This window comes from Pinus tabuliformis, chromosome X (assembly GCF_031772625.1).
Source record: "Pinus tabuliformis cultivar Carrire ecotype Pingquan chromosome X, CPIR1, whole genome shotgun sequence".
Taxonomy (NCBI): domain Eukaryota; kingdom Viridiplantae; phylum Streptophyta; class Pinopsida; order Pinales; family Pinaceae; genus Pinus; species Pinus tabuliformis.
Window position 1 is genome coordinate 142,945,801 of NC_142308.1, and position 12,968 is coordinate 142,958,768.

Below are 12,968 nucleotides of genomic sequence, written 5' to 3' on the forward strand. Positions count from 1 at the left end.
ACAACCCTTCAGCGTAAAGGTGTTAAGTATGAGTGGACCGAGGAATGTAATAAAGCATTCTCTGAACTCAAAAGACTACTCACTAGTGCACCAATCCTAAGAGTCCCTGATATGGGCAAAGACTTTACGGTATGTACTGATGCATCCAAGCAAGAGCTGGGTGCAGTATTGATGCAGGATAAGGGAGTGATAGCTTATGCTTCCAGAAAGCTAAAACCTCATGAAGAACTCTATGCTACTCACGACTTAGAATTGGCCGCTGTAATGCTAGCTTTAAAGATTTGGAGACACTATCTAGTGGGACGAAATTTTACACTTAAAAGCGACCATCAAAGTCTACAATATTTGTTCACCCAAAGAGACTTAAATGCTAGGCAAAGGCGATGGAGTGAATTCCTAAGTGAATATGACTTCGGAATATCATACATTAAGGGAAAAGAAAATGTAGTAGCCGATGCCTTAAGCAGGAGACCTCGGATATTTTCTCTCATACCCATTAAAGTGGACTTAAGACAACGAGTACTGGATCATCTTATAAAATACAGCTGGTATTTAAAGGTGAGAGCAAGTCTTGAGGGTATTAAGGCAAAAGAATCTAAATTTGAGGGTTATGAATTAGAAAACGATGGGATCTTACGATTCCATGGAAGGATGTACATTCCTGATGATAAAGATCTTCGAGATACCATCCTTGGGGAAGCCCACAAAGCAGTATATTGTGCTCACCCTGGAGTAGGGAAAATGTATGCGGATACCAAGAAACTCTTCTTTTGGGCAGGCATGAAACGTGATATCACTCAATTTGTTGCAAAATGTTTGGAATGTCAGCAAGTAAAGGCAGATCATTGTCACCCAGCGGGCCTCTTACAACCCCACGACATTCCTATGTCTAAATGGGAGACCATTTCTATGGATTTTATCACTGGACTACCTCTTACTTCTCAAAGACAATGCCATTCTGGTAGTGGTGGATAAATTAACAAAAAGCGCCCATTTCATTCCGGTAAGAGATACTTACGATGTTGCTGACGTAGCTCGGGTATTCATAAATGAAATTATCAAATTTCATGGAGTACCTAAGAAGATTATATCCGACAGAGATTCGCGATTCACTTCCAGATTTTGGACTTGCATGCAAACAGCCTTAGGTACTCAGCTAAATTTAAGCACTGGTTACCATCCTGAGACTGATGGGCAAACTGAAAGAGTAAATCAAGTACTTGAAGACATGTTGCGAATGTATGTGATGGATCAGCAATCACACTGGGAAAAGTATTTACCCTTAGTCGAATTCGCATACAACAACAGTTACCACAGTTCGATTGGGATGCCTCCATTTGAAGCTTTATATGGCAGACCTTGCAGAACACCGTTAAGTTGGGACAGGTTAGAAGATCGAGTGATAATAGGACCAGAATTAATCCATGAAATGGAAGCTCAGGTCAGACAAATTAGACAGCGATTAAAGGAAGCATAGGATAGACAAAAGAGTTATGCAGATACTCACCGAATTGATAGGAGGTATGAAGTAGGGGATCAGGTCTTCATCCACATCAAACCAAATAAAAGTACTATTCGATTCGGAAAAGAGACAAAGTTGTCACCCCGATTTATAGGACCGTTTAAAGTCGTGGAAAGAGTTGGACCTGTTGCCTATCGTCTTGCCCTGCCACCTCACCTGCATAGAATTCATAATGTATTTCATGTTTCTGTATTAAGACATTATATAGCTGATCTATCTCATAACCTCCAGTGGAAAGAATTGCAGGTATCGGACGAGGGAGTCATAACAGTCGAACCGTTACGTATACTGGAACATAGAGTTCAACAACTAAGGAACCGTCTGGTGGACCAAGTTAAGGTCCAATGGGACAAGTATAGTTCGGGATCAGCAACTTGGGAAAATACAGAGGACATATGTCAGAGATACCCTAAATTATGTCCATTTTGAAGAACTCTACACTATGTTTAGTATATATTTACTTCACTACAATCAGAGACTCAGAAACATTTTGAATGATTATGGATAAACATGAAACTTTATGGCATAATATATGTTTAAATTCCTGCTGGTACATGGATACCAAAACAATATATGTGGTTCATTTTACTAAATTATAGTTGTTAAAGTAAAGACATTTATTTATAGATCGGATTTATTTATTTTTGTCAAATATGATCAATGGGATAGAAATCAGGAAGTGAATACATTCTAGATGAACGTCAAAAGACATGCATGGAATATGGCAAAATATGTTGTATTATAGTATCATAGGTGAATTCATAAGGGAATAATATGTGAGTTATTTTGAATATGTTGATGCACATTTTACGAATGCATGGAAAAGCGTCTGATTGCAGGTAATACACAGTTACCGGGATGACCACGTGATGACAGAACCTCAGAACAACTAAAGCTCCAAGTGATTCTATGATAGGGTATTAACCCTAAATCCTACTAGGAGGGGTGGAGGTGTTGCCCACCGTTTATCCTTCGAACCCTGGAGTCATGGGAGGACTGTGCGGATCACGCTCCCCTAGACGTGTGATGATGACTGTCGGATGCCTACTGGGAATCAGGTCGGTATAGCCGACGCTGTCACCTTAGAGTTTATGAATGGTCAGGTCAGTAAAACTGACGCCATGGCATACTCCGGTAGAGGACGGATAGGATGGGAGTAGAAGAGATTAGGGAGGATAGGATGATTTTGAATAGCTTGGGGACCTGGATAGAAAAGGTCATGTCCATTAAAACCTTGAACCTAAAACTCTAACTTCGGGACGAAGTTTTCAGAAGGGGGGGTGTATGTAACGACCCATCTAAACTGATCCACTATGTAAAATTTTAAACTTTATGATAAAACAAATATGATGAATTTTAAATAATAAATATGTTAAGTTTTATAAATATAATTAAACTTTATAAAACATATATAAATTAAATTTTATAAAATATATAATTAAACTTTATAAACATATATAAATTAAATTTTATAAAATATATAATTAAACTTTATAAACTTATATAAATTAAAACTTTAAAACTAAACTATATGCTAAAAACCAAAAATCAAATCAAGGACCCTTTTAAAAAAAGGGGGCGCTTAAAATCAACTGAACATTTATAGCAGAGCGCATTTGACAGGGAAAATATCTGAGAGCATCAATGCGTGGAAGGCGTGTCGGGACGAGGGAAGGCGGTGGCTGCAGGTAGGAGGGCGGCCACCGCCAGGCCCGTAGATAAAACCAGGAGGCCTGAACCGAGAGAAGGGGGGGAAAACAAGAGAGGAGCAGAAAGAACCAGAAGCAGAAATTCACCAGGAGAAAACCAGGAGGAAGATAATTATCCATTGGAAGAGCTTTAAGCCGTCTGAGGTTCTGGGCATGGAGAGACAGAGAGCTTCTGTTGGGAAGCTTTCTGGATTGAGCAGCTAGGTTTGCTCAGTCTGGTTGGGTGGTATTGGTCTCCCAAAGATTGGATCAAAATAGCCACGACATCACCAGCAGAATCACCAGTTCAGTAGCAGAATCAGCAGCAGTTAAGGTAAGTACAAATTTAAATTCTTCAGGCTTTCTGTATTTCAGATTCTAGTTAATGTGTTTGGTCATTACACAAGACCAGGTCGGCCCTCCTGAACAAGTTGGCCCAAAAAGGCACCTATTCAATTTCCTAGACAGTTATAAATACAATGCAATTCAACTTCATTTGATCACCATTTCATCTCATTGATTTTTGTACCAAGAAAGGAAGAAAAACCAGTGAAAATTCAAGGAAGAAAGAGTGAAAATCAAACAAGAGAGAGCAAACATTAAGGAGAGAGAAAATCATACTTTTTCTGCCCTAATTCTGTCACACGTGCGAAATTTCAGGACTGTTGCGGCGCCGAAAAATTTTAGAGATATTGCAGGGCCGAAAATTCAGAGTTTTACCAGATTTGAAGAGCTTTGACCAGCATTAACTTTGTTGGATTTAACTTGCTTGAGGAAGGTTTGAAGGAGGCTGACTTGTTTCTTGTGGCAAGTCTTGGTCTTGGTTTTTGGGTCTTGGATATCTCACTTTGATCTGATTCTATCAAAAGATGAGTTGATTAAGTTTTCCCCCTTGTGGGGTTTCACCCTGGCTTGGAGCCTATATCTTCGTGTTCTTTGTCTCTTCTGATCTTCATGTTTTATATATGTTGATAATTGTTTGATGAAGAGAACATGATAAAAGAAATAAGAAGCCAACAAATATTCACAAGCAATTATCAAGTAAGGGAAAACAACCCTGTTTTGCTAGTCTATTGGTTTCTCAACACCTACTAATGCTATGTAATTGATGGTAATGTCAAATTCTTTAAGTAAAAGTGATGAAGCACTTTACTTAAATTTTTAACATTACCATTAATTGTTTTGGGGAGTTTGAGAGTGGTTCCAAACTCATTGGATTTCACATGGAGAAAGTAGAATTTTAGATCCCACTCAAAATCTAGTAGACTTGAAAGTTTTCGGGATTTCAAGATTGTAGAGATTGCAACAATTCCACTAGACTCTATCATGTACGAGTGTGTGGAACTAACATTTAATCAAGAGTACAAAGCCCTCAATGTAACTTGATGTTGGTGGCATTGATTGTTGAGCTCCTTTGTCATAACCCTACTAAAAATGTACCCATCACTCAAATAAAATCTTGATTTAACATGTTAAGCTTTTTCTATATTATTTTAATGCCTAGAGGGTGATATTGATATTGAGGATCCCAATATAGGCAATGATTTTGTTGATATGTAGTTATTTGTTGTAGCATGATTTCTTTTGGACTATAGAAGCCATTTAGAGCCTCTTCATTGACGTATTTTTGGTTCAAAGATGGATTGCATTTGGTACTATTGAGGTTATATACACCCTTGCTATATATACGAGAAACTCTGCATATTTTTGTATAATGGTTTGGATTCATATGGATGCTCATGAATATGTATGTATTTTTTTCAAAATTTGAATATTGATGTATTTTTGGGTTGACTAGCTTTTTGGTCCTGCTTTTTCCGATTCTTGGTTTGAGGGTCCACTGGTTTGATGATCAGTCCAGTTCAATGACTGGTTCGGTTCTTATAACAATGGTTTATTGTCCATTGTACATTTTCAGTTTTAACTTTTGGGCCTTGACACTAGATATTGATGACCTCAAACAGAGTCTTTGACTTGTAACTTTTTATTATTTTTGAGTCTGAGTAATTGCAATTCACTGTTCCCATCTTTAGACTTTAGTATCTACTATTTTTCTTAGTACTAATAAGATTCTAGGATAATGAATGATGAATTTATATCAATATATACAATATTTTACTATTTCTATTTCATTGAATCATTTATGATGTACGAATCAATGTACATCAATATTGAATTTGAATTTGAATCATGTTTATAATACACACACACACACACACCAATGTCCCCCAATCCCCCCATGAATTTCCCTAAAATTTGGGGGTGCTCCCACATGTCCCCCCATATGTCTCATCATTCCCGCGTCCCCCCATCCTAGAAACTTGGTGGAACATTGGTTATAACCAAGTAGTATATATCTAAAGTTCATTCTACTTCAAAAGTTAGAAATGATATTAAGCCTTGTTTAAGGCTGTGTATATGGCATATTTCGTACCCAAAAATTGGTCAAAGTAGGCTATCATTTTCTATATAAAAATATGGAGCTATTTAGATTCTTTTCAAGCAAATTGTACATCATCTATCAATAATTACACTGATCATGAATCCCCTTGAAATCTCAACAGTAGCTACAGTTTGAATATAGTTTAGAAAGACAAATTGCACAGAGAGATCTTTTGTGATAACTAAGTTTATGAATAGAGAACTTTGAGGTCATCTCTGCAAACCTGCAAAAATATGACATATCAACTTTGTGTACATATATATGAATTCATAAAGGGGATTGCCCTATCACCATCGAAGCAAGTTCATGCAATATGAAGGCTGGTTGTTCAACACTCTATTATCCTTGTTAAGCATGACTACCATATATGATTTTTTATGTCGATGTATGTTTAGGCAAATTCAACCTGTAAGAAGCACCCCTTGGTTCAAAAGTATGTTTTCCACGGCTTGGAATATATATATTACTTGTTTATCAGGGGTTGATACCCTACCATAAGCTTGTGTGATTGTACGGTAATGTTCCTTAAGGTTGATTATTACAATAGGGATATGATTCAGTGACCATATGAAAGGCTATATGATATTTACCATCGGAACAATACCCAGCAGCAGTCATCTTTGCTTATGTGAACAGAAAAACAAAAAAACAAGTATCCAACATATCCCTAACTCTTAATACGGGGAAATATAATCAAAACACTTACTGCCATAATGCCAGACTCATTGACAAGATTTCGGATATCTGCTCCTGAGTAACCTATTGTCCGGAAGACAAGCTGCAAGGAAGATGAGAAAACCTTTAACAAAGTATAATCAAAAGAGTGACTGATTGGATAATAAGAAAAGTAAATAATATGAAAACAAAAAGCATTATCGTTTTGCCAAATCATTATAGTTGTAAAAAAATCTCTCTAGCTTCTATAAATGAATAGGATTATAATTCAAACTCACCTTCTTGAAATCCACATCCTTTGCTAAACGTTTTCCTTTACTATGAACAGAAAAAATTGATACACGCTCCTTTTCTCCAGGCATACCTACATGGAGTTCACGATCTATGCGCCCACGTTGAAGAAAACTCTCATCTAGTTCATCAGGCCGATTTGTTGCACAAATCAGAATTACTGCCTCTCTTAGAGAGTACCTTTCAACATATGTGTTCTCCACACTGTTACAAATAAGAACTTTTAATGAGAGGTGGAAACAAAATTTTGATTTTCTTTTGTTCCATTGAGATTTCTAACCACTTATTCGTAATAAAACTACTACAACTTGAATGCTAATCGTGTTTCTGCATCTTTGTATAACAAGAACATTAATCAGAAAGCAGAGGGCCCATTATGGTCCAGATTAGATCCAAATGCAAAGATTTATTCCCTGATACTGAATGAATCTCTCCTAATATATCCCTAGAGAGCATAACTTTGTCCGCCCCATCTTCCCAGCAGTTTTGAATAGTCCTCCCCATCTAATATAGTCTGCCCCATCTTCCCAGCAGTAGAAGATTGTTTTGAATAGTCCTCCCCATCTTCCCAGCAGTAAAAGGATGTTTTGATTGAGGATAAGTCAGTAATTAGATTCAGTTGTTCATGTTAAATCAAGATTACTATTTTAGTATCTTATCTTCTTTAAAAGCAGCATGGAATCTTTAGTATTCTTGATCAGGTAGGGTGCTCCCTGGAATGATATTTTGAGCTTGTTTGAGTTAGCAATTGCAGGCTGCAGCCATCAGTTTGTAAACTACAATTAGCAGTTATCAGCAATTGTTAACCAGTATGTGTGCAGTTTTGTGAGCCTTAATTCAGTGACAATGAGCCTTAACCCATACACTGGCTTAGAAGATATAACTGCATGCTTGAAAGGTGAGTTGTTACATGCTTCAAGAAAAATGTCTGTAACTGTGAACAAATAACTTCACACATATAGGCATTTACTTCAACATCTACGGATGAAGAAATTTATGCAAACTCTTGGACTAACAATGATTAAAGGTACAACATTCTCTACAAATCAAACAACAAAATTGTGGAGTATTTCACAATACTAGAATTTATGAAAGAATGAATGAGTAAGCGATTGTTTGGGGAAAGTACCATATAGCAACACTCTATCTACATTTGGTCTAGAAACACTAAGCTTAGTTGAAGACACTGTAAAACACAATACATTGAGAAACAATCTTTCACGTTGTCAAGGAAACTTCAGGTTAGTTAAGACATACTCCCCATCCAACTGTGATAACAGCGATTCAAAAGTGGACCTTCGCTCACGATCAACAATTGCATGCTTTCCTGCGAGAGCATCAACTTCATCGATAAAAATAAATGATGGTGCCTGCAAAAACAGAAGAGTTTAAGCTAAGTTTCTCTGACACAAAATAAGCGTACATTTTTTAAAATGTATAAAATTATCGATAGGAAAACTGCGAAAAAACACATTTTCACTAATCTCAAAGATGCCAGTGCAGGCATACCTCCAACTAGTAGGATATAGTTCAGTTTACAATGTCCCGATATAAATAGGCAAAACTATAAGATAGAAGCTTTTAGTTACTTCACCAATGGAAACAAAAACCAAAAAAAAATATTATTTATATCGGGACGTACTCTCACATGCCCTTGGTGCTAGGCTTTTGAGAGAGAAATGCCCATAAAGTGTGATGTGTGGGCTTTGCACCCAACTTGTAGGCTTTGTACCCAAAGTGATGGGGTCTTGTGCCCAAAGAAAGAATGTGTTATTCTAATTTAGTGTTAAGGTTGAGATTGAAAGTTTCTTGAAGGAAAAGAGGGGTTCCAAAGGGACCTCAGGACAAGTATAAATAAGAAGCCAATGGAGAGGCTTGTGGACAAAAAGATCAAGGATCACTCTTCTTGTGAAGAGGAAGGAACCTAGAAGAAACCTAGCTGCAGGAAGCAAAAGTAGCTGCAGGAGAAAGAAAATGGGACAGCTCTGTTTTAGGATTGGTAAAATCAGCCACAGCCAAGAAGGAAGCTGGCCAAGTTTTTTGTGGTTGTAAGGAGGCCGAGTAGGGCCTGTTTTGGAGGGCTGAAAAGGTCGCAAGTCTTGCTGAAGGAGGCCGCAACCAGGATAAGCTGGCCACAGGCCTGTAACAGATTAAGGAACAAGTTGTGGAATAAAGCAGGCCTGTTAGGGCAGGCTGCAGCCCAGAAAAAAGGCCGGGGAGCTGCTGAGTGTGCTAGTGGCTGGCCAAGGGCTAGTAAAGGAGGCCGCAGACCTAACCGGGTAGGCCAAGGATGAAGAGGGCTAAAAAAGGCTAGCCAAGGGTGAGATAGGGAGGCTGCAGCAAGAAGGAAAGGATTGTGGCCCTGTGGAGTTGCTACAGCAAGAGGGCCGATGGCTTAAGGGTTGAAAAGCAGATTGTGGAGTTGTCAAGTAGGCAGAGAGTTGACTGTTAGCCTAAAGAGAGATGGTTGAGCAATTTAAGGAGGGCAAAGAGTGCCCTGTGTGCTAACAACAAGTGGCTGAAGGTTTTGGTGGCAAAGGCAGTGTTTTAAAATTCAACCGAATCGAAATCGAAACAGCCAAGTTGATCCGAGTCGTTGAAAATTTTTGTGACCTGGCAGAAAAAAAGGAACGGGAGGCCGAGTCATGATTGACTCGGCCGAGTCAGTCATGACTCGGTCAACCCAGCTGGTTCCGCAATAACTCGGCCGAGTCAATGAATGCGGCCTGTAACCCCAAAAAAATGTGATTTTTTATATTTTTTTTTTTTAAATTAACTGTTAGCTGGTTGGTGGGGACTCCAAGGTGTTTTATAAATTAGTTAAATGCTATTTGGGGTCCATTCCCCTCTCCTAGTATTGACATGTTATTCAAATTTCATGGTAATTTCTCCTTAATCTTCATTTTCATCCTTTTACTTAAATTTTTAACATTACCATGAAATGACTCAGGATGTTTGAAAGTGGTTCCAGCCTCATTGGATTTCATATGGAGAAAGTAGAATTTTAGATTTCATTCAAAATCCAGCAGACTTATCAGTTTTTCAGGATTTCAGGATCGGAGGATTGCAATGTTTCCATTGAATTTTGTCATTTATTAGGGTATGGAACTCATATTTAATCAAGAGCACCAATCCATCTATGTACCTTGATGTTAGTGACATTGGTTGTCGAACTCCTCTGGGATTCGCTCCCAAACCAGGAGCTTTTGAAAATGTCGCTCCCGCTCCCGTTTTCGCTCTCACTCCACACTTTTGCTCCCGCTCCCAAGTAACACTGAGCTAGATGATGTTGGCAACTCTAGCAGTAGCCAATAGTACTGGTCACAAACTTTTGTTGTAGAGGCCATTTATAGCTTCCTTGGTTATGTGTTTTTGTTTTGATCTCTATATCATCATCGTGTATGTATTGGACAGTGCACTGGGTGCCATTTTTATATAATGGATATATTCATGAGCCTACTTTGATCATATGTTGTCTTTTATCTATATTCTAATGATGTGTGTTTGGAAACATGAAAGAAAATATTTAAGATTATATGTTTTTATAAAATATAAATATTTAATGTATTTTTTACAACGACCGAGTCATTGAAATAGAGTCGGCCGAGTTGATACCGAGTCAAAGTCGGAGTCGGAGTTGACCCTCGGCCGAGTCGGAGTCGGAGTCGGAGTTTTAAAACATTGGGCAAAGGACAGCAACAAGCCAAGGCAGATGAGAGATAAAAGGACTCAGCGCCAGCCAGGTATTTTGGTTAAGTGTTTTGTATTGTCTTTTGGCATTGTATAGGGATTGTAAAGGGCCACTATCCCCAGTATGGGAGCCCTGTGGATTTTCTTGTTAAAGGACTAATAAGAAACATGTTTGGTCATAAATTATTGTGTACTATACATTGATCTAATTACTGGTATATTCTGTTGTTCAAAAGTTTAAACATAGGCATTTTCAATGTGTTCGTGTTTTCTAGCTAAAGCATAGACCTGAACTGGAGTGGATGGAATTCTAACACAAGGGTGCATATAACAAATTAGTACATAGTGCAATCCATATATAAACAAATATAATTATATATATATATATATATATATTACTTGAACACGAACATGAACTGGGTGACTTAGCTGTACAAAGGGCATTCTTTATATAACTTACATTAATTTATCACTAAATTATATAATTTTTAATAAATAAGGTGAACTTTATAAAACAATAAAAACATTATATGTTTACTGCATAATCTTAGAAATATATAAAAGTTTATAACTTTATATTAATATATCAACATTGCTGAGAAAAATGGAACCAAAGAAGTGTTTCCTAGGCATTTATCCTTTTTAATTAGAAAGACCAATGTTGCAAAAATCGTTATCGGGATAATATCGGCGAGGGGAAAAAATCTGAAAAATTCGTAAAAATCGGGAAATAACCGTATAATACAAAAATATTCATTTTTTCAAGTTTTTTAATATCTAAAGCATCTAGAACATAAAATAAATACATTGACACATAAATATGATAAAAGAACTAATATATAAGATGTGTAATATCATTTCTAGTGCTACATCACACATAACAGTGAATCATGTCCTGAATACTCAGTCCTGACTCCTGAGTCCCAACTCAGCCTCAAAATATCAACAAAAAATATAATAATGTATCTCATATCATGAGTCATAATGTCATATACAATGAAATGAACCAAATAACTAATACTACTGATTTCCTCTGCCCCTCTTGCGAGAAAATGCAATAGCTTTCCCTCTAGATGTAGATGCCAGTGGAGTTGGTAGTGGACTCTATTGTGCTCTAGAAGCTAAAGAACTAGGAGCTACAAGAGGTAGACCATGTCCTCTACTGGTGACAGGGGTAGCCTAGGTAGGTTGTGTCACCTCCTCCTCCTGTTGCTCCTCCTCCTCATCAAAAAATCGGCAAACTTGAAAAAAAAAACAAGACTTTTTCCCAAAAAAACGAGATTTAATCCCGACTTTTCAAAATGAAAAAATTACTGAATTAATCGCGCGATATTAACGGGAAAATGAAAAAATAGCAATTTTTTGATGTTATCGCAATAAAATCATGATTTTCGCAACACTAAGAAAGACACATTAATAACCATTTTGCCATGTGACATTATGAGTTTTATTAATGTTATGGGGTAAAGTCACTTTATGAGGTGGTACATCTGCTAGGTACTTTTTAATAAAGTCATTTTATGTTTTAAATGTGACTTTAGAGAGAAAATGTACAACGTGAATTTTAATGTTAAAGTGACTTTTAGATTTTAAAAGTGACTTTATGAGAGAAAAAGTGCACATGGTACAAAACATATTAAAGAGACTAGGAGTTTATTAAGTGAAGAGGACCACATGAGAAAAGGAGTCAAGAGAGGGAAATGATCTCTACCCTTGATCAAATGAGCTGAGATTTAATCTCAGCCATTAGATCTCTAGGGTTAGGTTTCTCCTCATTTAGAGATGACAAAAGGGAAAAGGTAAGTTATTCTTCATAATTATTCATGAGTAGCATTGGAGAAGAGGAGAAATGAGAGTGTAGGAGCAAGGAGCTTGAGAAAAGGAGGAAGAAGCTTTGGGAGAAATACTACAACTGAGATAACAAGAGTTACCACAGCCATTTAATTTCCCTTGAAGGTCAAGCCTAAGTCAAAGGGAGAGCATGAAATTGCTGGAGGCAGTCAGAGTTCCATTTGCACACAGGTCAAGGGAATACTTCAGGTCTGTACAAGTTGTATCACTGCCAGAACAAGTGTACAGGCAACCTGAATCCTCCACAAGGAAGTCAACACGCATTCCCAGAGTTTTGAGCTGCATCAATAAGTTTTTCGATCCTCTGTCAGAGGGTATATCAGCTCGCAGTTCAGGGAGGAAGCAGTCATAAAACCTGTGTATTTTCTGATATTTAAACACGAGTTTTCAGGCAGATTTATGACTGTCTAGTGATATAAATCTCCTGTGTTCAAGGAGCAGATGGCAGTCTGAATCTCCTATGTTTAAGGAGCAGACAAAGGTCCAAATTTCCAGTGTTTAAGGAGCATTTAGAGGTCCGAATCTCCTATGTTTACGGAGCAAATAGAGGTCCAAAGTTTTGGTTGAAAAGAGCAAAATGTGGAGCAGAAATATTAGTTCTCAACTTGACTGAAAGAGGACTTCAGAGGCACTCTTCTTAAGAGAAGAGATAAGTACAAAACTTTTGTTGTATTAATGACCGTAAAGAACTTATGAAAAAGCAAATAAATCCTCCTTTCACTGGTTTTCCCCTTGTGGGTTTTTATAGGGTCCTTAGACCAAAAAACTTAGTATAGTTTTTCTATGTGTATGCTTGTTTATTTCTCAT

General features: G+C 37.3%; 1 protein-coding gene across 1 annotated transcript in view; it reads right to left on the reverse strand.

Annotated features, from left to right (window-relative positions):
• The window catches only part of FTSH12 (FTSH protease 12), a 289,761-nt gene that overhangs the window by 213,053 nt on the left and 63,740 nt on the right, over positions 1 to 12,968 (reverse strand). Inside the window, exons 2-4 of the mRNA XM_089450517.1 lie at positions 7,877 to 7,989; positions 6,607 to 6,823; positions 6,360 to 6,431 (exon numbers count right to left, since the gene is read on the reverse strand). Coding sequence (XP_089306643.1) covers positions 6,360 to 6,431; positions 6,607 to 6,823; positions 7,877 to 7,989 — 402 coding nt within the window. The remainder of the gene's footprint in view (positions 1 to 6,359; positions 6,432 to 6,606; positions 6,824 to 7,876; positions 7,990 to 12,968) is intronic.